This window comes from Canis lupus, chromosome 34, assembly GCF_011100685.1.
Source record: "Canis lupus familiaris isolate Mischka breed German Shepherd chromosome 34, alternate assembly UU_Cfam_GSD_1.0, whole genome shotgun sequence".
NCBI lineage: Eukaryota > Metazoa > Chordata > Mammalia > Carnivora > Canidae > Canis > Canis lupus.
This window is the reverse complement of record NC_049255.1, coordinates 13,426,204-13,451,223: the sequence shown is the minus strand read 5'-3', so window position 1 is coordinate 13,451,223 and position 25,020 is coordinate 13,426,204. Positions and strand designations below refer to the sequence as shown.

At 38.4% G+C, this 25,020-nt stretch overlaps 1 protein-coding gene across 21 annotated transcripts in view; it reads left to right on the top strand.

Annotated features, from left to right (window-relative positions):
• The window catches only part of PEX5L (peroxisomal biogenesis factor 5 like), a 315,279-nt gene that overhangs the window by 223,821 nt on the left and 66,438 nt on the right, over positions 1-25,020 (top strand). For all 21 annotated transcript variants that reach the window (XM_038583444.1, XM_038583441.1, XM_038583448.1 and 18 more), the window contains 4 exons: positions 3,046-3,240; positions 5,130-5,253; positions 6,361-6,457; positions 17,119-17,214. In XM_038583444.1, coding sequence (XP_038439372.1) covers positions 3,046-3,240; positions 5,130-5,253; positions 6,361-6,457; positions 17,119-17,214 — 512 coding nt within the window. The remainder of the gene's footprint in view (positions 1-3,045; positions 3,241-5,129; positions 5,254-6,360; positions 6,458-17,118; positions 17,215-25,020) is intronic.

The window sequence follows — 25,020 nt, the reverse complement described above, 5'->3', positions numbered from 1 at the left end:
AATTACCACAAGTTAAGTGGCTTAAAATAACACAAATTTATTATCCTACAATTCTGGAAGTCAACAGTCATAAAAATCAAGGTGTCAGCAAACCCAATTCCTTCTGGAGGCTCTAAAGGAGAATTTGTCTCCCTGCCTTGTCCAGCTTCTGGAAGCACCTAGAATTCCTTGGCTTGTGGCCTCTTCCTCCATTTCCAAAGCCAGCAACATATTATCTTCAAGTCTGTCACTCTGTCTCTCTCTATCTTTCTCTGTCTCTCACAAACACACACACACATACACACACATTTTCACATCCATTATAAGAGGTGACTATCTTGATTTAAATACACAGATTCTGGAACCCAAGCTTTCATGTGTCTAAGAGAATCTTTAAAATTGGGTTAAGAAAATCAGCAGAGCAAATATCCCCTTCCATGCCAAGATATGCTCTCCTTGAAGTCCATATGGAACACTGAGGCCCTTTATTTCTAAGTCTTAACTGAAGTGCATATGTGTGCAACACACGCGTGCATGTGCGCGTGCATGCACACGTGCACACACACACACAAACACACACTTGCTAAAATGCAATTTGTCTTCCTCCAGAAAGTAAAAGGCTGCACCCATCCTTCTATGCTTTTGAAATTGTAATCCCCAGGGACTCTCTCAGCTTCAAAGCTTACCATTCACCCCAAGCCACCCTCTTCATCAACTGGGTAACAAATAGAGCTTTTTGTGTGTGCCAAGCATTTATTTCACAATTGCTGGGCAAAGAACAAAGGAACAGAGAGCTCAGAACCAACACAGGAAGTGCCCAGGCTAGTTTGGAGAGGGAAAGACTTGCAGAGCCAAGTTGGATATTGCAATTCACTCTTTTAGTAATTCATTTGTTCTGAATGGTGAGAAGCAGATATAGAATTAAATTAATATTCACCAGTTATTTTTCCATAACAAATGTACTTCGTATATATGAATAGACAAGTCCTGTATAATTTGCTTCTAAAAGAAGTATAGGAACAAGTAACTAATTCCTAATTGTTTGTACAATTAGTAAAAAGACATATATGGTGTTCCAGAGACTTACCATTTCCTTCCTTCTCTTACAAGGGAATTTTGGTGGGCCTAGAATCTCTGCCAACTTAACAGTGGCCTGGAAATTTCTGCTTAAACATTCAAAGAATATGAAATGTGTTGTTACATCTTAGCCTATTTTGGCTGCTTGCCATGCTTAAATGCAAGCCAGGCAGCTCAGCTCTCAAAGCCACTTCTTTCCCTCCCATTTGAGGTGCTTGCTGGCCTATCTCAGAGCATCTTAGCATAGGGAATTGGCTCCCATCTCCTCAGGAAGGCTCAGATGAGATAAGCTGATGCTTGCAGGCCATTTTCTGATAAATGTACCTCATAGCATCCTCTGTAGACCGATATCTTTGTCTCGGTCTGTTTTATTCCCAGCAGTGTTTCTCTTTTCTGTCAATGTACGGATGTGCTTCCTGCCCAAAATAGAAAAAAAGCAGGGAGACTAGGAGGGGTTCAACAAAAAAGAAAGAAAAGCATCACAAAGTGGCCACCAGAGAAGGGAAATCACAGTTACTGAATACCTATTGTATGCCTGGCACTTTACACATTCAGTATACAAATTAGATAAATTCATCTTGAGGCTTAATCTGCATTTTTCAGAGGACGAAACAAACTCAGCAAAGTCAAGAAACTTACTCGGAGCCACACAGCTAAGCAGCTAGAGCCTGGTCTTTCCACTTCACCATTAACATCCACCCCTGTGATTGAAATCAGGCAAAGGAGACTATTTAGAATACAGCTTGACACATAATCTTAAAGATCCTATAGGGGTGGTTAGCTCATGAGGACAGTATGGTACTAGAGAAATCCAGGATGTGAAGTCCACTGAGCCGTGACTGTGCCTTGAGTGCAAGGGGGAAGCACGTCGAAGAGTGTTAAGATACCAGCAAAAATCCATTCCTTACCAAGAGGGTGATCCGAGAGGTCAAAGAGGAGAAGTGGCACATGCAGCCTCTGTTGTAGACGGTGCAAGAGAGGATTAACAGGATTTCTCTGTCACTTTGTTGGCGTTCCTACACTATCTGGGTGAAGAGATCCCAGGCCAGGAAGCCACCAGGCCAGTCCAGAAGCCTGCATTTCAGGTGTGTGAACCAGGGGAGTGGCAGGGCTGGAGGGGACCTCCCTTAACTGGAACTTTCCATTTCTCAAGATGAACTAGTCAAACCCTGGTGACTTGCATGGTAAGAGAAAGAAGGAGGAAGAATTACAAAACTTGCCTTTTTCATTCTTATTTGCCTACTCTGCATCTGAACAAATTATTATTTCTGCCTTCATTAGTGTATTTAATGCAATGTAATCAACCTGCTAGGAAGTGAAAGTGTAGCCATTTTATGGTTCGTTACATGGAAATTTAAATTTGCATATTAAGCAGCAAAGGCATTAACATGTGTATCTACTCATCAGCTATGGATTGTGAGATACTTCTCTAGTGTGAGCCCAAACAGCAAGCTGTTTTCTGATTGAACTGCTTAATTAAATAAGCAATGATTAACAACATTCCTTTATATCCTGTATACTTTAGTATACACAACGTTTGAAATTTAAAATACAAAGACATTAGAAACTTTTGCAAATCTTCCTCATAACTGTTTTGCAAACATGTCTCTGAATATGATACACTCTTCTCTGGGAAAACTGCACTGTAAAATACACTTCTCTATAAATAAGGCAAAGCAATAAAGTAAGTGGTACCTGAATTTAGATTGAATTTTATTATTTTAATTTTATTTAAACTTTCATCACTGGTGAGGCTGCTCTAAGTCCCATCTTGTGGGTTTGTACTGTGTCAAATAAAGGAGAACATGTAGCAAACTTCTCAGTCTAAATACAGGCCATCTTTATAAATCAATAGGGAGCTAGCTTGATTTGATACTTCTAACCTACACTACAACCACAAAATCCTTCTGCAGCCAACTAAAACCTATTTTTAAAAAATAATTTCAGAGCAGTGAGTGAGCTTATCTTAACCTTTTCTGTCTCTGATAGTACTGACCACAGGTTTGGATCTCCTTGACCTGAGTGAACCTGTCTCTCAAACCCAAACCAAAGCCAAGAAGTTGGAGGCCTCATCGAAAACTTCGTCCCTCAAGAAAAAGGCTGATGGATCTGATCTCATCAGTGCAGATGCTGAACAGAGAGGCCAGCCTGTCCGAGGCCCAGAGACATCATCCTTAGATTTAGGTAAGGTAATAGCATGTGTCTGCTGCTGCTGGCCCTTGCCTTAACACAAGGAAGTTCCACAAATGATATTAAGACCATGTGGCAAAGGAGTAGAAAAGATTGATTCCATGAAGGAATATGGGCAGCACACACTTCTTTTGTGCTTGAATTAAACAGTATTGGGGGGTGGGGGGAATCCCTGGATGGCTTAGCAGTTTAGCACCTGCTCTCAGCCCAGAGTGTGATCCTGGAGTCCCGGGATGGAGTCCCGCATCAGGCTCCCCGCATGGAGCCTGCTTCTCCCTCTGCCTGTGTCTCTGCCTCTCTCTCTCTCTTTGTGTCTCTCATGAATGAATAAATAAAATCTAAAAAAAAAAAAAAAAAGTATTTGGGGAGTTCAATTTTGCATAACTGATGTGGATTCATTCATTTATTTATTCAACCTGCATGTATTGAGTTCTTGATAGATGGCAGGTACCATATGAGACATTGGAATTACAAGTAAGAATGAGACATGAATCTTGCACTCTAGGAGCATTTAGTCTAGAGTGAGAGATAGCCAGTAGAGTGAGAGAGAACAGCTTTAACACAAGGTCTATGAATAGCCAGCCAGAACATGTAACATGCATGGGGATGTATCTGATATAATAACAACAGCTACCAATTATTGATGGCTTATCATGTCCAGGACTATGCTACATGATTTACATGCATTAGTCCATTAATTCACTGTAACTCAGAAATAAGAGAGGACCCATGTTTTCAAATTTAAATAACTTGAATCTTAAGTAACTAACATCTCAGTTAGTATGAGAAAGACCTGGAATTTGAACCTAGTTCTGATTAACTTCAAAACCCATACTTTTATCTACTATATATCTTCCTGAGAAAGGAGAGCTTAATTCCATCTCATGGAACTAGTCAAATTATAGTCTCCTTTCTCAGGAGAAAGAAAGTGACAGTTACTTCAGACAGCCAAGAATAACATGTCTCCTTTCCCCTGCCATGTCCCTCTCTGAGGCCTGTCTCTTTGGAGGAAAGCTTTAGGATTTTTCAGTTGTACTGATGGATAATGAAATTTACACACTTATATAAGGATATATTATTCAATGTACTACAACGTAACACAATAAACTATAAAATGAAGCTTTCATTTCTCTGCTTTTGAGAAAATGTCATATGAAGAAGTCATAAAAATAGTTTAAAAATTTTGGAGGACACTGACTACAAACCTATCTTTTTATAAATTAAAAACCTGGAGCTCAGAGCTGTTTAAGTGATTTACTTACAGTCACACACCTGTTAATGAGAACAAACCTAGCCAAGTTCTTAAGAATTAAAACACAGGGAGAAAATGGTTCTAGCACTCTCTTGACTTTCTCCATTGCTTCCCTTCTTTCTATTCCCATTATTCATTCCCTCAATTGATGAAAAATTAAGCCATTTTACAAAAGCTGTGAAAAGTGTTCCAGTTCCTTCCTATCTTCTTTTAACAGTGAGGTTCATCTCTTTTCATAGAATTTCTTTCTAGAAACATGCCAGACTGCCTCAAAGCCACCTCTTCAGCTGGAGGCAGACGGGATAGTACTCTACACATTCATTCTCATGGGATTCCATGGATTTATACACAGAACTCAGAATGCACATAGCTCTTGAAGTAAATTCAGATATAACAAACTCGATTGTGTTTAACTAAAACCAAATCAATTTCTCTTAATAGGTCTCATTTTTATTTAGCCGAACATGTTTTAACTAATTTTCATGCAATCTTAAAAAGTTGGTCTTGGGCTTAGGAGCATCAGTTGAGTGAAGTTCACTTGTATAAGACTTCTTAATCTTAAATTCTCTACTTCTCTCTGTACTTCGTGAAATCCACTGTCCCTCTTACCCCATTCCTATCTCCTTCATAGACATTCAAACACAACTGGAAAAATGGGATGATGTTAAGTTTCATGGAGATCGAAATAGCAAGGGGCATCCAATGGCAGAGAGAAAATCATGCTCATCTAGAACTGGATCAAAAGAACTCTTATGGTAAGATATTTTAACATCACAAAATAGCTAAAGGTGTATCAGCTGTATGGGTATTTCTCCTGTGTACTGAAATAGCTAATGAGTTCAGTCAATCCAAATATCTGGTGCCATGTTCAACCCTCGGTATCAGTGTTAATTGTTGTGGCTTCTAAAACTAAGTATCTCACCTAAATTATCAAAAATTCAGCCAAAAATGATTTTGGTAGGTTCATAATTCAGGATCCAATATTTGTTGATAATTTTTTGATTGTATAATTGAGTTGATCCATAAAAATAGGTTTATACATATATGTACATATGTGTGCATATTCAATATGTTACATAAAAGGTAGTTAAAGTAAATGTTTCTCAAACTGAGTGTTGTTGGAAGGGAAGATGGTAGAGGGATGGGGTAACTGGGTGATGGACATTAAGGAGGGCACGTGATATAATGAGTACTGGGGGTTATATAAGACTGATGAATCACTGACCTCTACCTCTGAAACCAATAATATATATTAATTAATTGAATTTAAATAAAATTAAATATATGTATAAACAATAAAAAAAGAAAAAAGTACCTGGTAACAGGTACCTTTCCTGACTATCTTAATCATCACTGTCAGATAATGTACTAATTAACAATAATCTGTGGGTGCCCATGAGAAAAATTGGCTACCTGAATTTTACCATGCTTTTAAAGCTTCCTAAAGGGCAGCATGCCTCAGTCTCCTGTTGCCCCTATTTATTATGACATTTCAAGTTCTATATAAAGATCAAATTACACTTGGAACACTTTGTGAGGTACTCCCCTCCCCAAAACACAATACTTTTAATAAAGCAAATCTGTTTGTAACAAAACTAGATGCATTTATTTACTGTTTGTACATAATTGAACAGAATTCTAAATCAATCGGAGACAATTACACCTAGCACACTGCAGCCACTTAAATTTCAAAAGTGGTCGTTATAATAAAATTATATAGAAAATATCTTTTTCATCGAAATTCTGATGAGAGCTTTGTTATCATGGCTCTCAGTGATCCAGATTAACTAGGTTTCTTGACTGGTTTTCTAGCTGAATTTGTTTCTTGATGTACATTGATCTCCTTTATTCAACCCCTATAGGTCCTCAGAGCACAGATCTCAACCAGAACTAAGTGGTGGGAAAAGCGCCCTGAACTCTGAGTCAGCTTCTGAGTTGGAATTAGTGCCTCCAGCACAGGTAACAACAACAAAAAAAAAAAAAAAAGAAAGAAAGAAAGAAAGAAAAAAAGATTCTTTTATAAACCCACCTCTTTTTTTTTTTTCTTTTTCTTTTTAACTTAGAGAAAGATTGAGAGAAAGTGTGTAGGATGGGGGAGGTGTAGAGGGAGAGAGAGAATCCCAAGCAGGCTCCACACCCAATGTGGAGCCTAAATGGGGGCTCAGCCTCACAACCTCAAGATCATGACCTGAGCCAAAATTGAGTTGGATGCCCAACCAACTGAGCCACACAGGTTCCCCAAACCCACTTTTTTAAAAAGATTTTATTTATTTATTTATTTATTTATTTATTTATTTATTTATTTATGAGAGACAGAGAGAGAGAGAGAGAGAGAGAGAAAGGCAGAGACACAGGCAGAGGGAGAAGCAGGCTCCATACAGGGAGCCCGACGTGGGACTCGATCCTGGGTCTCCAGGATCAGGCCCTAGGCTGAAGGCGGCGCTAAACGGCTGAGCCACCCAGGCTGCCCCAAACCCACTTTTTCTACTAGATAATTTATATCATAAATATTTTATTTAAATTTTCACAAAAAGTTCAAAGTATTTTTTTCTATATTCTGTATTTCATATGTTTTCTCATTCAGTAATCTATCTCAATGCTTGAGATAACTGATGATAATATACATATATCATATGTATATATTGAATTATATGTATATTTGGTTGAACATGTCTTAATGAATTCACTATATATTTAGCACTTTTTCTTTTTTCTACCATTACCTTTCCATCATTTTGTTTGTTGGTTTTTTTTAAAGATTTTATTTATTTATTCATGAAAAACACACACATAGAGAGAGAGAGAGAGAGAGAGAGAGGCAGAGACACAGGCAGAGGGAGAAGCAGGCTCTGTGCAGTGAACCTGATGTGGGAATCGATCCCGCGACTCCAGGATCACGCCCTGGACGGAAGGCAGGCACTAAACCACTGAGCCACCCAGGGATCCCTCCATCATTCTGCAATACAAAATCTCTTCTACTCCAGTATTAACAATATTTCTACAATAGAACACCAAGAAGAGGAACTTACATATTGAGCATTCATTCACATGTATGCCCCATGGACCCAAGTACTTACATATCAGGATCCTGACTGTCACATTAAAATAAATTTTATGTTGAGGAATAAATAATTATAGTATTAGAGTAATGATAATACTAAGAGCTACCATTTGTGAGAATTAGAGACTTTGTACTTTTCATACATGATGTCTAATACTCAAATAATCCTGTGAATTACTATTAGCCTCATTTTTTAAAAAGATTTCATTTATTTGAGAGGAAAGAGAGAGAGCACAAGCAGGGAAAAGGGCAGAGGTAAAGCAGACTCCTGGCTGAGCAAGGAGCCTGATGCCAGGCTGGATCCCAGGATCCTGGGATCATGACCTGAGCCAAATGCAGATGCTTAACTGACTGAGCCATCCAGGCGCCCCTTATAGCCTCATTTTAAGAATCCTTTAAAGAGTCTCAGTATAGTCAAATTTTTCTTCAGGGGCACCCAGCTAATCACTGGTGGAACTATGGTATGTACCAGACCTGTCCATCCCATGATCCTCAACTCCAGTGTAATTTGTTTGTCTATAACTAATTATCTCCTTTGGGTAAGACTGCCAAGAAGGCCAAAGTCAGTCTCAATCTTTTTATTTGCTCAAACACTTTATAAGGGTGTAGCCTTGATCTAAAATGACAAAGATCTCTTAAGAAATGTGTCCACATTTATGCAGTCTACAATCAAGTTGAAAATAAGTGAGATGAAGTGAGCAAGAGAAATTTTCTTTTTTTTTTTTTGAGAAATTTTCTTGAGTATACTAGATCAGAAATTAAAACTAAGAGGAAATATTTTATCTGAGGTGAAGAGACAATTATGATAATAGCAAATATCACTGAATGCTATGATAGCCTTCTAATATATGTAAGCTCGTTTGATCCTGACAAATGGCTATGTGAGATAAGTTTATTTATTACCCTTATTTTATAGACAGGAAAGTAAGGCACAGTGAGATTAAGAAAATGGTCTATGCACCCAGAGCTAGTAAGTGGCATAAAGAAAGAGGACACAGCCAGATGGGAAATGCTGAGGAAACAGAAGACCTCTGGAAACCTTTCCAGGCCACTAAAAGAACTGCCCCCTCTCCCCATTTCTGACATTCGCTGGAGAGGGGTGGACATTACTGCTCCCAAGAATCTGCTGGAAAACAAGTCAGCTCACTTGCAGAACAAATAACCCTGGGAGGCTTAATGAATTGTAAATGTAGCATGAAAATGTATTTTCATCCTCTGTGTTCATTCTAAATGTATCTTTTTTAAAATTGATAATATTTATTAGAGAAACATTTCTTGTTAAGTGCATTAGAGATTTAGATTCAGCTAAAGTAATTGGTACAGTTTCATAACCTGGATCCTTGGAACAATTTAATATAGCAATAGAACATTTGTTTCTGCAGCAAGGGGAGATTTGGCGCAGGTGGGCTGTTCTACACAACGCTGTAGGGGCAGAGGATCAGCTGGGGTCCCTGGTTGCCATGGAGACCCACAATGCATTTATCTTATTATTCCAATGACTGCTACTCTCCTGCTGGTTGTCTGATTTCATCCCACCACATTGTCCTTCCACTTGCCCACTGGTGTGCCTTTAAGCAAGCACAATGTGCTTTGGAAAATTTGTGTGAGCTTCCCAATTTTGTCCTCCAAAACATAGTTTGAAATGCACTGTGACAGTTCTCGGTCTAGATAAAATGTGAATCCCTTAGAAAGTTACCAATTATTTGTAAAGAATTTATCTCTGAATTTGCTTTTTTAAAAATACTACATGTTGGGGCCCCTGAGTGTTTGGTTGGTTAAGCCTCTGACTCTTGGTTTTGGCTCAGGTTGTTATCTCAGGGTCATGGGATTGAGCCCCCTGTCCCACTCCACACTCAATGCAGAGTCTGCTTGAGATTCTTTAACCACCCCCCTCTGCTCCTCCCCATGCTCACACACTCTCTCTCTAAAATAAATAAATAAATATTTTTAAATGCATGTTTATCAATATTTGTCTAAACTAAGAAAATTCATAATCTCCTAATTGTAAATCCAGTTTACGGTTAAATTAAGACAATCTAATGAATTGGGGATTTAATCATCTAAAATACTAAATCATTCAAATGAAACAGGAAGAGAATAGACTAATTGTAATAAAATAAAGGTTTTTACTGCTAGAAGCATACTACCTTTAAATGTATGATTTCTCTAGGTGGATAAGATGATGAAGGTGGTTAAAATTTTTAACTTAAAACTGGCTTGCAAACTATTCAAGTAAACAATTTCAGCTTACCAAAACTTGTTACTGCTCCACTGTCACACAGATGGCTCATGGAAAAATCAAGGAAATGTCTTCTCTCTCTCGAGCCAACATAAACCATCTTAGGTTCAACAGACAAGGAGCTATATGCAAGCCTTTTTCAAAATCACATTTTTAAAAAAAATTTATATTTCAGGATCACAAAGAAAATGGAGAATTCCTATGTTAGCTTATATTCTTTTCAAGATCGAGAAAAGGAAAAATGTAGTCTAGTCCCTTTCAAATAGTGTTTTGAATACACTAATCAGACTGGCAAGAGATTATAATAAATTATATAATCTCTCTGTATTTAAGAATAAAGTTTCTTGACCCATACACAACTGAGTAATTAGTATTTCCTGGAGTTAATTGTTTAAAGTATTCATACAATCTGAAAAGTTAGAAAACATTTGAAGAGTTGAAGAACAACACAAGTGATGTAAAATTGGCATTTTCTAATTAATGGGTTGAGACAGTGGCTAGGCAAAAGAAAATTAATCCGACTTTTGCTGGAAAGTGATGGTTAAGTAGTTCTTTGCCAACTCTGGACACTGGAAAGATAGCTCCAAGACAGGTTCTTGCCAACCTAAGATGGACCTAATAAGAAGGTGCAAGAACCAGGCTCTCCAGTACTTAATCATAATCATGCTACTCTTTGATTTTGCTGACTTTGGCAAAGCAAGTGCTTAGTTCCATATTGTCATAATTCCATCAAGTTGGCAGTATCCCAAATCAGAACAATTGAAACTTTAAGATACAAGTGCAGATATGTATATTCAAATAATTCATATATTAGAAATTCTTACAATAATCTTGGGAATTAATATCCCCATCTTACATGAGAAATTCATCTTAGAGAGAAGTAGCAAAGGGGCAGAAGAGCCATTACTCAAATCACACCCATCAGCTTCTAAAGCTTTTGTTCTAACCACATACCACTTCATATCAGCTTCATCAAGCTTATTCACCCGAGAGAACTCACAAACCATCTATTTCCCTTCTCATTGCAAACCCTGATTATTACTTACATTTCTAGGATTAGTATGAGCTAAGTGATTTTAAAGAATATTCATCACTTTCTTCCAGAAACTTTGTAATATAAATTAGGATTGTCGTCAGATCTGAGACCATACAGAATTTTGTGCCTCCCCTCCCCAATGCCTTCTGAACCTTCTTACTGTTCAAAATACTGACAGTTTGCATTCCATTCCATTTCAGTTCTGCAAATGTGATTGAGTGTCTACAATCCACAAGCCATAAGTGAGGCTCGGGAAAGGTTAGAAAGAAGAATTCAATTATAAGGAGTATCAAGACCTTTATGTCTATTAGAAACAATTAGACAGTACACTTTATAAACACAGTTTTGCTTGTTGGAAGACAGTACAGGAGCCACATCAACATCCCTTGTCCCCTCCTGACCTTACACAGTGAGCTACCAATGAGGAAAGAAGCAAGCAAAGATGGAAGGAAGGAGCAAAGAAAAGGCAGAAGGGCAAGAACAGTAGGAAGGCAAGAAGGAAAGAAATCTGAACGATCACTTTCAGCATAGTAGGAAATCTGCACATAGTAGGTACTCAACAAACACTTGCTGAAGTGGAAAAATAAGAGAATACTAACAAAAAGGAGAAAAAACAACACTTGTGAAATTTAACAATTTGAAAGTAGTGGCTATTTAATGGATAACTGAAAGGCAGATAAAAATAAAATATATAAAAATATGAAAATGACAAAATTTTATTCTTTTATCATTTTTAAAGGCAATTTCAAAAATAATTTTTGGTTATGCATGATAATAGACTGTCCATCTTTTGTCAAAATAAGCACTGATTTGCTTTGACATTCTACAACATAGAATTTCATAGTAGGATGGAGACGGGAACCATATGCTCCCACCTTGCACAAAGCTCTAGGAATTTGCTCTTTGACACATATGGTACAACTTTTTTTGTGTACCTTCAACAATAAGAAAAAAAAATCATGACCGTTCAATGAGGAATGAATTTATCTGTTCTATGTAAGAATCCAATCAATCTTCATTAACCACTAAACAAAAGTGCTCTAAATTATCTAAAGATAATTTTTAAATGAATTTCTAAAGTCACACCTGATAAGCGCTAACTGGAAAGATGATGACAAAAGTCGACTTTTCTAGCACTTGCTGTGTACTGAGCATTTTGTGTGTATGTTTACATGAGTTATTGTAGCCGATTCTTATACAGTCTCTGTAAATTAATATACACTTTGCAGATAAGAATACTGGGGATTAAAGAGATTAAGCAGTTTTTCCAAGGTCACCAGTTGCTATGAAATCCAAACAGGATTTGGCCCCAGCAGTCTGACTCCAAAGATTATGCTTTTAATTATTATGTTACACTGTTACCCAAGGTCTGCTAGTTGTTATATTTTTCATTTCTACTGCTAAGCAGCTCCCTTTTCCCCATCAATCTCTTTTGAAAAGATACTGAGCTTTTTAAACAGGTGTTTGGGTGGGAAATCTCTAGCAGTAACATAAAGGCAGTTGTATAGGGGTTATGAATGGCTGACATAGAGGTTAGCCAACAGATTTATTGTGCTAGGACAACCACAGCCACAAACACAGTAATTTTCAAATCATAACTTGGATCACAATCATAATTTTGAACAAAGAGAATAAAACAATATTCTTAAAGAGTTATTTAATTCTTATCTTTTGCCTGGTGCTTACCATTCAGAACAATCAACAGCTGAGGGAACAAAATGCTTTCTTCTTTAGAGAATGTTAATACCTGAAAATCCAATTAGCTTAAACCAATTAAAATGGCTGTTTTTAAAGCCCAGGCACTTCCAGGAGGTGGCTGTACTGTGGAGCATTTTTCAAAATCATGTGATGTAACAAAGAGATGCCTACATCGGGGACATTTGTGAACTCCAGAGTTCCACTTGCATACACATAATGTCAGCATGTGAAGTTCTGATAGTGAGGTCCCTCCGTCAGCAGTATCAGCATCACCTGGGAACTTGTTTGAAATGCAGATTCTGGGCCCCCCACTCCCACACTTACAGCTGCTAAAGCAGAAACCCCGGTGGTAGTGGGGCCCAACAATCTGTTTGGATAAGACTTCCAAATGATTCTGATGCCGGCTCAAGCCCGAGAACTACTAATACAGCCACGGTGATAGCAAAACAGCCTCAACTCAAATTTATGGCTGTAATTGTCTTGTTTACCATTCCTCTAGTTACATATTAAGCAGTATTTGCAGTTTGCCAGTATTGCGTATAGATGTTCTCCTTTATTCCAGTCTTTGCTTATAATGAAATTAGATGCTGGAAAAAATAAATAAATAAACAAGTCATGGTTGAAAGGAAGGCTGCTCTTCACTATGTGTTACAGTCTGTACTTCATCCTCAATCCTAAACCAGCACATCTGATGCGCTACTAAATTGCTGAAAAGTTTCCAAGTCTTTTCAGTTGCATAATACTCTGGCCTTGGAAACTGCCTTTGTTTACATTCAGCGTTTTCCTATATTTTATAACATTTCTCTTAGTTTCCTTGGACAAAATAAATGGCTGTAAAGTGTGAGGTAGGCAACACTTGTCTTAGTAATAACTTCAGGCCTTTCTAGCAACGTGGGAAATAGCACTTACCTAAATAGTAATTTTACTACCAAAGTAAAAGTTCATTTGCATAGTAAGATTCTATTTGCACTTGCTATTTTAAGTGACAATGAGAGCATGAACTGTAAGTCTAGAACCCTGAGAGTGATTTTGCCTCTTTTTCCTGATATATGATGCCCTTTGCATCCTGTGATTCATAATCCATTTGGGTCATGAAACATTGATGAAGGGAAGCCGGTGACAGTAATGGAGTTCTGTTAGGTCAGGCTTCACAGGAGAGACAGATCATATTTCACTGGTGAAAAGTGCCTCTAATAAAAGGAGGTGACTTGGGACAAAAATATTAGTGCTTTCTCTCTCTTCTCATGCCATTCATGGGTCATTTATGACATTATTATACAAAAGCTCAGTTTATTTCTTACCATGTGTCCACATTTTAAAAATTTGTTTATTTTATTAATGAAGGAACCAGCAGGAAGACAAAAGAGCTAGTTCCAAAGTAAAGGAACAGAGGGCGCCTGGGTGGCTCAGTTGGTTAAATGTCTGCCTTTGGCTCAAGTCATGATCCCAAGGTCCTCAGATAGAGCCCACATCCAGCTTCCTGCTCGTCGGGGGGCCTGCTTCTCCCTCTCCCTCTGCCTGCCACTCCCCATGCTTGTGTTCTCTTTCCCAATCTGTGTCAAAAAAATAATTAAAATCTTTAAAAATAAAAAAATAAAGGAGCAGATTTATGGACGTGGTTGGGAAAGAAATGCCAAAATAAGTTTGCCAAATTTGATACAAGGTTGGTTAATTTCCACAAGACAATAAGATCATAACCCCTTTGGGGTAACCTCTCCACCAGGCTATAACATCCTAAAAACATCAGTTTTGTGAAAGGTTATAAATCATCTGCACCTTTTCTTTTTTAAAGATTTTATTATTTATTTGTTTGTTTGTTTGTTTGTTTGTTTATGAGAGAGAGAGAAAGCGTGAGCAGGGAGGAGGGGCACAGGGAGAAGGAGACACAGACTTTCTGGTGAGCAGGATGGATAGTGGCCCCCAAGAAAGCTATGTCCATACCCTAATATCAGGAACCTGTCATAATCAATCTCGCTTATATTTTTAGAGCTCTCTTTCCCCAGCCCCATCCTATTTATCTGGGTTGAGAGAAAGTAGTAGCTTTCATGGGGCCCAGAGAATAAGAGAAGGTGCTTGTTCATGGTGGCCATTGAGCCTGGCCCACCTCAGAGTGAGGCAGTGATGCCTATGCAGGCCCGGACGGGTCCTTATTACCCTCTTCCTCTTCTCCTCTTCTGACCACAGACACGACTCCAGAGGCCTTACCCTTGTGCTGCTAACAAGCCTAGCTCTTTACTAGGCAGCCCACAAAGTCCCCCGGCAGCCATTCCTCATCCCCAGAACTAGGACAGTAGGGCTTTGCTAACACGGACCTCTGCTACTCCAAGCACAGGATAAAAAACAAGTCCCATCTCAATTCCCTAGAAACTCTCCTTAGCCTCTTGGATTGACTAGGAAACCTTGACTGAGAACACAGAGCTACCTTCTGGGAGTAGGGAAGTGAAATAGCTCTAATTAATCAATTCATATATTCCCCAATAGCATTTTTTCAACAAGTATTTATTGACTATGGAGCAGCTACTGTTTCGAGGAGATACTGGGGATACAGCAGTGAATACATCAAGGAAGAGAAAATATAAATTAATGTTTCAATAAATTAACCTTCCTTGTTCATTAATGCAAAATATAGTCTAAGATTATTATTTATGTTCAGAAGTGTTCATAGCAACTATTTCATTATTACTTTCAGCCCACAGTATTCTTGAGGGCTTCTTAGTTGACTCCTTCAACCATGCATGAAACTCTGAAAGAGAGCTTTTCTAGATTTTGCATCTTCCCAAAATGGTCAGTGAACCACAGCCTCTGATAAGAGGCAGTATAGTGCAGTGGTTATGACCATGGCCCAGAAGCATCAGCCCTACCACTTCATAGCTGTGTGATGTTCGGCGAGTTAATTAGCTCTCTGTGCCTCAATGTCACGGATTCAATAATAATACCTACTTCACAGGTTGTTGAAAAGACAAAGTGAATTATAGTATCTAAAGGACTTGAAGCAGCATCTGACATGTAATGAGCCCTGGTATTACTACTGTGTAATAATAAGGGGGGGGGAGGGTGGTTCCTCTTGAGGACCAGTGATGGTAGAGAAAAAATGAAAAGCAACTGTACTGTATAGATGGTAAGTGCTTAGTGAAGGCCAAAGTTTTGCTCTAGAACAGTGGTTTTCAAACATGGATGCTTTTCAAAATCACCAAAAGAACCTTTCAAACATTTAATGGCCAGGTCCTACCCCCAGATTCTTTGGTCTAGGGGGGGACCCAGGCCTGTTCACATAATTCCCATAGAAGTAGAGGTTGAGCATCCCTGGAGGAGAGGAACCAGATACATGGATAAAAGTTGATAAAAGGGAGGAGGGAGGCTTGACTCCACGAACCTCCCTCCTCCTGATCCTCAAGCATCTAGCTGCCTTATCAGTGCAATCCCTTATTCTGCAGTCTGTAGACATTCTTAGAGCACATACTACTTCTCAGGCCCTTGGCTAAGTACAAGCAGAACAAAAGTTAGAGACAAAATCCTACCTTCATGGATCACGTAGTGTAGCAGAAAGATAGACAAGAAAATAAGCAATCACATGGAGAAAAATCACAAATACCATGACTGCTCATGGAGAGAGGTCTGAACCAATTATAGTACATACTTACTGGGAAATCCCTGGGCAAGAATGAGGTGGATCCATAAATACTAAATGTGGAACTCTCCAAGATATATTGTTGAATGGAGAAAAGTAAGCTACAGAATAGCATACCATTTATGTTTCGAAAATTCTCGAAACACATTACTATCTCAGGTACAAGAATATATATGCAACTGAAAAGGAGAAATTCTAGAGGTATACCTCTTATTTTCCATGATTATTTTTTTCAAGAAGAATGTATTTCATTTTTGTGAGCTTAAAAATGAATAACAATTTTAAAATTCCAGCAGACTCTTTGTGGGGCCAGTCTTCTGGAATATATGCATTTAGCTAAGTTAAGATGTATATCATGTTGCCTGTTAATTGTGACAAACCAGTCGGCATTATCAAACATGATTTTATCTAAGTAACTAATATTTAGCTGTGCAATGTCCCAAGGAAACAGGACATGAGGGAAGGCAAAGGAAAGAGAACTCAAGCATGAGGATCTGCTGTGTATGTAAGGAGAGGGTCTAGCAGCCACCTTCCGTCTCTGCAGCTTGCAGTTTTAACTGAGGTGAACTGGAAGCTTGAATATCAGTTCCTAGGTCTAGGCTTCTAATGGAGAGTCTCCATCTTAGCTGCATATTAGAATCCCCTGGGGAGACTTACTAAAATAGCAATGCCTGGAATCATGACTAATTAAAGTAAGATCCTTGGAAGGCTGGGCCTGGGCTTTGCTTTTAACATGATCAGAGCTGAGACTCACTCTTAAAAGAATCATGCGTACATGTTCACACAATTTTGGCACCATCCCAGTTTGGGCAACATCATGCTTGCGAAGTACTCCAAAAATAACATCCTTTGCAGATGCTTCTTAAACTCGAGGGAAATATGAGAAAAGGAAAAATATTTGTATTTTTTGTATTCAGTGATTCCAAAACTATAACACCATGTGTTTGGTTTATTTCAGGCTCGACTGACCAAAGAACAGCGCTGGGGAAGTGCATTACTTTCTAGAAACCATTCCTTGGAAGAAGAATTTGAAAGGGCAAAAGCAGCAGTGGAGGTAACTTTTTTTTTTTTTAATTGTTTTTCTGTTTCATGTTTCTGGAAGTGGAATTCAAAAACTGAAACTTCAGCAGGATACATATGAAATGAGTCTCACTTTATAGACATGAAATAACCATGATAATGATTGTTAGAATGAGATTTGTTACCAGAGAAATTTTGACTTGCCACCAGAGGTGATTAATAGATGTCAATTCCTAAACCAATTCTGTGATAGATTAGCAATCTATCTGGAGCCCTGGTCAGAAAGATCTGAGTCTCATCTGGGTTCTATGATGAACCCATGCTACACATTTGCTATGCCTCTGTGAGGTCAAGGTTCACATGCCTGAAACACAGAAGATCGTGCTGTTTCTGAAATACACATTTTCTTGAGTGGGATAAAAAGCATGGCTGAGATAGTCTAGCCAATGGATAGTTGAGCCATAAATTTTTACTGTTAAGGGGGTTCAAAACAATGACAATGTTGAGGGCAGCCTGGGTGGCTTAGTGGTTTAGCATGGCCTTCAGCCCAGGGCCTGATCCTGGAGACTCGGGACGGAGTCCTGCGTCGGGCTCCTTGCATGGAGCCTGCTTCCCTTCTGCCTGTGTCTCTGCCTCTCTCTCTGTGTCTCTCATGAATAAATAAAATCTTTTAAAAAAATGACAATGTTGATAGAGCAAATGAAGTACCTAATTTGCACATTAATTACCTTATTTAGCCTTCTAATAAGATTCCTTTCTGGTTGGAATCACAAAGAGTGCATCACAGACACCATCTATGATACTCCTCAAAGCTTTGTTAGATTGCTATTTAAGAGTGGAGTTTTTCACCAAACCCAAGTATGAACTTGTTAGGACCTCCATTTCTATTACTGGAAATTGAAAGTATTCCTGTGATATGGTTCATTTATGCGATTGTCTTGCCACTAGGATTTGGATAAAATTATTATACTATGAGCAGTCTTTCAGTAGCCCCATACTTAAAATGCAATTAAATCACACTTGCAGTTTCATATTAAAACGGTTCTTTATATTCTAGGAAATAATTCTGTCTTAATGTTATATCATCATTCAGCAATCCAGTAGGAGAACGACTTTATCTCATCACAGTACAATCCACCCAAATTTCTTCTTTTAATTTTATCCTTTTTTAGTTTAAAAAAAATTAATGCATTAGTGTTCTTGAATGTGATAAACTGATATATTTGATTGAGACCAGCTGAGTTCAACTTATTCAACTACATGGAGCCTGTAACTGAATTTATCTCAAATGTAGATTTTTCCAGACTTAAGAGCTAATTTAAATTCATCTTTCGAACTCCTACTATGCGTAGCACACTAAATTATCACTAAATAGAAAGTGATTTACTTGAGTAAGTAAAGACACTAGATTTCATCTGGTCCCAGAAACACAATGGGTTCAGTCTCAGAGGACGTAATTACTAAGTTAATGTATCAACAAGGAAGAAAATATTCACTTATCTATCTGTGTGTGTTTGTGTGTCTATACATATATTCACAAAACCATTTAATCTTAGTTTTGGTGGAAGCCTTAGAAGTCATCTATCCCAACCAGGCATATAAAATAAAATTTGTTTTCTTTTCAAACATACTTGGTAAATTATTTATTCAAACATATCCTGTTTCTACTTGAATATTTCAAATTAGTGGCAACTTCTTTTCAAGAAAACCTGCTTCCAATTTGGACAGTCCTAACTATTAAAAAGCTCTTCCCTGTGTTATGCTGAAATTGGCCTATGAGCAACTTCCAGTTTTCCTTAGTCTTGGCTTTACTCTCTCTAGAACAAGGCAGAATTAGTTTAATCCCTTCTTTCCATGATTCCCACATGATCCCATGAAGCCTTGTCTTCTGCTGGCGTCTCGTTGTCTCTCCTGGGAATTGAGAGACTGATTTGTTATTCCAACTCATCACTAATAGCTAACTGACAACATACATTTCATTAACCAACATAGGCTTCAGTTTCCACACTTTTATGGTCCTTTCCCGCTTAGAATCCTTGGAGGCTGTAAGTTACTTCAAGTAGTCATTCATTCAACAAACAGCACTGGCTGGCTACGTGCACTGACTGCTGAACCAGGTACTTAGAGACAAAGAAATGAGCCAACCCCGACCAGCTGTCTCATAGCCTAGGCCAGAGAACCAGCTTGGAAAAATCACTTGCTCCATCTACTTTAGTTTCTTCACTTGTAAGATGAGGGCTTGGATTTCTAATATACTAAAATCCTATACATCTATGGCTTCAAGTGAAATGAATATTTAGTACAGAATTCTCAGCAAACCAGAAATCTGTAAACAAAATGGCTCCTCTGGAAGCCTGGAACTGAGAAGCTTCCTTAGGGAATGGAGGATGTTGCTGACCAGAAGGTATGAACAGATGTGGAGGAAAAAGAGGATAGAGGGGAGTATTTCACTAAGCTGATGGGAAATCAGACCTACAAAACTGAACATGTATGCAGACTCTTTACTTCCCAACATTGTTCTTATCCAAGGGTAAAGTCTAATTCACAGTAGAAGGTATGATGAAATGCATCCAAGAATACATGATATTGACCCAGCCACTTCTTACAATTTATAATCATAAAAGTTTACAATATTTTTTTTAAATAGGGAGAATTTGGAAACAGCCTAATTGTCCCATAACAGAGAATTAGCTAAATTGTATCTCTTAGTAAAATGCTGTGTAACCATTAAAAACTACATTATGAAAAATATTTAAGAACATGTAAAAATGCCTGGTGATGACTGGAATAATAATGTATTTACTGATAGTTTTACAATATGTTCCCGACTTTGTAAAAATGATAATGGCATAGTACCTAACATGTTAAAAGTACATACAGTATGCAAGTCAGGAGCTTTATATGGATGATCTTATTTAATCCTCATAGTAGTCCTATGAAGAAGATAACACTACTATTCTCATTTTGCAGATGAGGAAACTGAGGGTTAGTTATGTGCCATTTTATAAACAATTAAGATCAATTGAAAAATGAGTAACACTCAGTTAGCAAGTTTCAAAGCCATGATTTTCACCCAGACTCCAAAGCCCGTGTTCTGAATCATTGCACTATGTAAGCATAAAGAAAATCTGTGCCCAAATGTTGATGGTGGTTCTATCAGGTACTGGCTTTGGAGTAGTCTTATTTCTTCCACCTAGCTTATCTGTATTTTCCAAATGTTCCATCATAAACATGTATTATGTTGGTAATCAACCAAAAAGTGATGTTATAGACACTGTAGTGGGATATAGGATTCTTAAAAGAACTCAAAGTTCCTCATTCTTCATTTCAAAACAAGTAAAGAGTGGTGCTGCAGATTGGCCTCATTAGAGACGGTTCTCAACACTAGTGAGACCCAGATGAAAATCAGGCCTGGAGCATGGTGAGGTTTTCCAAAGTCTCTCTCTTATAGTTTTATATCATCTGATTCCAGTATCCCTTCTATTTCACATTTTATTCCATTTTTAAGTCCTATTTTTTGGTCATCGTCCTGCCTCTTGACCTGACACCTGGTCCCCCTTCCAGCTCCTTCTGTTCCTCAGACCCCCGTGAGCCCCAGGGGCCCTGAGATTCTCTCTCTTCTTCTCACACGACAACCTCGTTGCTCACCATCCCTGCTCTGTCTTCTGCAGGGACACACTTCCCCCAGATCTTCATGCAGCAGGTTCTTCTTGTCATCTAAATTTTAGCTTGAGTACCAATGCCTCAGGAAGCTGAACCTGACCACACAGCACCTAGGGTTTTTTCATCCTTATATTTATCACTAGGTCTTTTCTTGTTTGTTTTTGTCTGTTTGTTGCTTGTCTTTTTACTTTAAAGTGTACCTCCATAAGAAAAGAGGCCTTGTCTCTTATTAACCACTGTACCTCAATACCTAGAACAATATCTGGTACCTAGTAAGTATTCAGTAAATATTTGTTGAATTAATGGATGCCTGGCTGATTATTAATCACCTAATGTGGACACACTTCCATCTGTTGCATAATATAAAGCACTATATCACCTCCTAATATAGTTTAGTATTTACATTTTCATGGTTGATGGAAACAGTTCTGTCTGTACCATCCAGATTTCTGCCCAGGACTCTGCTGAAATGTCCTCTGTGGTTGTCTTGGTCTCATCAATCAGTGAGATGTGTTTATAACAATGCAAGTAGCACCAACCAGTCCTTGCCACAGTAATATTGGGCATGTTTTGTATTTTACACGGTATGAACTAATTTTTACTTATACTACACAATACCTGACAATATACAATTCAACTAAGGTTTGAGCTAAAATACAGTCTCTTCTACTCTCTAGTAGACAGCTAATGCCACATGCACATTTATTGTATATCTTAAGTGACCTGGGAACCTGTTTATGTGCAAAAGCTTAAGTTGAACTGTTCGATCTACTGAGGCTTTGTAAGGGGGAGGCTTTACCTCTATATCTTATATTTTATTGAAAAATAACCAAAAATTTCATCCCTGCTCAAAGTATTGTAATTTTAGGACTAAAGAACCAAATATTCCCATTCTAGGCTTAAAAAGAAAATCTTCCCTGAACAAGAAGAGAGAGGAGCTTACTCTATGCTTCCTTTTGGATTTTCTTTCTAGCCAGCGTCCTAAACACTGTCAGCTACAGCGGTCCCTAGGAAGGATGCACAAGGAATCTCAGAAGTGAGAAGCAGGGAAGAAACCCTGGGAGTTCAATGAGGCCTGAAGCTGCCTCCCAGGAACAGAGGTCCCTAGAGAGAACTGTGTTGCATCTGTGGAGGAGAGACAAGGTCACATGGGCAGTCAGTACACCTGCAACCACACATGAAAAATACATCCTTATTACTGTTAGCAAGGAAAGACGGGCTAGCATCTGGTAATGTTGCATTTAGCTAGTTTGTCTGTCTACGTGCCTCAGCCTTCAAATTAACTGGATGTAGCAACAAATTCATCAGATATGGTTAAGCTCCTTTTATGGGGTGGGTGCTAGGAATAGAAAATTGAATCTAACAACCTCTGCCCTTAAAGAGCTAGAAGAATCACAGGTATATGCACACCACTCAGGGCATCATACAGGTATAGCTTATCATGTGATATAGTTACCATGGGTTTACACAGCCATCTCCGCACTAGACTTTGACCTCTTCACGTGCAGGACCCGGAACCATGCTGCATCCTTCTTTATGCTCTCAGCAACCTTTCAGAGAGTCTGAAAGGCCATGCAGAGCAAGGCCTCACAAATGTTTGCTGGATAAATAAATAAAGTAGTAATTAATTCCTTAAATGCATCTATTCCTCGAAGCATCTCGTCTTTAATGGTTGCTTAAGAAATATCACAAACTTACTGACTAACAGAAAATGAACTTGTGTCCCTGGAATCAAAGTCACATTTCCCTTGGCTTCAATACTATTATAATGCTTGTTGTGTGCATTTTAATCAATGTTTTCACAGCTCTACTTTTACCCTGAGGGAGTTCTTCTTCTGAACAAATTTTGAAAAAGAATAATGAAATATGTGAATGAGGAAAAATGAAGATGCATGAACAAAGGGAAGTACAGTGGTCAAAAGCAAGAAAAAGAATAGGAAGTATAACTTCAAATCCTTTTGGCTAATTGAGTCTATTAAATTGTACTAAAACTGTTAAACTCTAGAGCTCTGATTTCTCCCCACACCCCTATTCTCTTCCCATTGAGCCTCACTCGTGATATTGCTTATGGTAACTAAAATGTCCACAAATTCTTTGATATTCTCTTCAAAATATGGAGCTTAGTTCTCTTGAGTGTGGGCTGGGCTTAGTGATTCTCTTTCAATAAATAGAATAAAGTGGAGGGCACCTGGGGGGTACAGTCAGCTGAGCATCCAACTCTCGGTTTCAGCTCAGGTCATGATCTCAGAGTCGTGAAATCAAACCTTGATCTGGCTCCACACTCCAATCTGCTTAGGTTTCTCTCTCTCTCTCCCTCTGCCCCTTCTTCCTGTATACTCTCTCTCTTTCTCTCTCTCTCTCTAAAATAAATAAATAAATCTTTTTAAAAAATAAATAAATAGAATAAAGGGGATCCATGGTGTGTGACTTTAAAGATTAGTTCATAAAAGGTACTGTGGCCTCCTCCTTGCTCTCTCTCTTGCCTCACTTGCTCTGGAGGAAATCTGGCTGCCATGTCATGAGAACCTTTAGCATGTGAGAAACCAAGCATTCTACCAACAGCCAGAGAGACCCCAAGGCATCCTGTCAACAGCCACGTGTGTGAGCCGTCTTGTAAGTGAATCCCCCCAAGCCCCATTAAGCCCTAAAATGACTGAAGCCCCAGCCAGCAGCTTAATTCCAACATCAGGAGACACCCCAAGTAAGAATCACCCAGCTAAGCTACTCCCAAATTCCTGACCCTCAGAAACTGTATGACATAGTAAATGTTTGTTTTCTTTTTAAGTTGCTATGTGTTGGGGTAATTAGCTAAGCAGATAGATGATTATGGCATTGTTCTACTCCTCCAAGCCCCATAGCATAGAGAAAGGGTATTCACTCATTCCTCCTAGAATGTAGTCTTTCAAGCTACTCCCTCGCATTTCTACCAGTCCTCAATTTATCTTCTCAGATCCCCAAAGGAGTATAAACAAAGACCTTTTAATGACAATCCATGTTCCTTAGGGCATATTCATCCTTCTCCAAGGATCTGGCCAGGGTCTCGCCCTTTCTTCTTCATAGTGTATTAGACCTTCCTTTATGAGAGGCCCCATTTTTCCATTTCTATGTCCTATCACAAAGGACACAGCCCTCAAGGTAACTTCTCTTTAGGCTTCAGGCTAACTTTCCTTCCAGCAGTGCCTTCTCTGGGAAATCACAGGCAAATTAGTAATTACTTTTGAGAACGTGGATAGTTAAAGACTTTAATGCCAAATAGTATTCCTTATTCTAGAAGCATGTGTGACCTTCTTTATCTCTCTGCTGAGTTTAACTAGGAGATGCCACATTCAAAACAACTCTACAGCTAAATCCAGTCCTAGTGATGTAAGCTAAAAAGTTCTTTCCGTAGAAATTTTGTTTTTACCTGAAATTATTCTGTGCGCATGTACCATAGATCTGATAGGCACCTCAGAAATAGTAAATGATTAAAGGAAATTGGAGATCATTCTTGAACTGTTTTTATTAATATAAGATTATGTAAAACACTCTGACTTGGGTGCTCTCATACCATGAGGGGTATCAGCCTCTAACACCCCCTCATATCTCCTTCTGCTTTGTATGACAGTGTCACCTCTTTGAAATACATAGAGGAAGGCAGTCTGGGTGGCTCAGTGGTTTAGCGCCACCTTCAGCCCAGGGCCTGATGCTGGAGACCTGGGATGGAGTCCCACGTCAGGCTCCCTGCATGGAGCCTGCTTCTCCCTCTGCCTGTGTCTCTGCCTCTCTCTGTGTGTGTCTTTCATTAATAAATAAATAAAATATTTTTAAAAATGAAGTATATAGAGTAGATTAATGGATTCAACACTACTTAAATCATTCTGTCTTAAGCGAAAATCTTTTGAAAGTATCTGAAAGCATTGTTTGGGCAATACTGTTTGGGCAAAAATTGCCCAAAAATACTATTTGGGCAGTATTGAAGGAATCTTGAGAGTAACTGCCAGGATACAGATTTCCTAAAGCTTACAATGTCATGTTCACTAACAGGCTTCCCATGTCAAAATGTAGATAGGTTACATAAAGATTAGATGTGTTCTGCAAACTTGGGATACTGTGCATTGGGAAACTGGCAAAAGTTCCTTTTTTCTTATACTGATTCAATTTCCTTTCAATTTAAACAAATAAAAGTTGATTTCCAAAA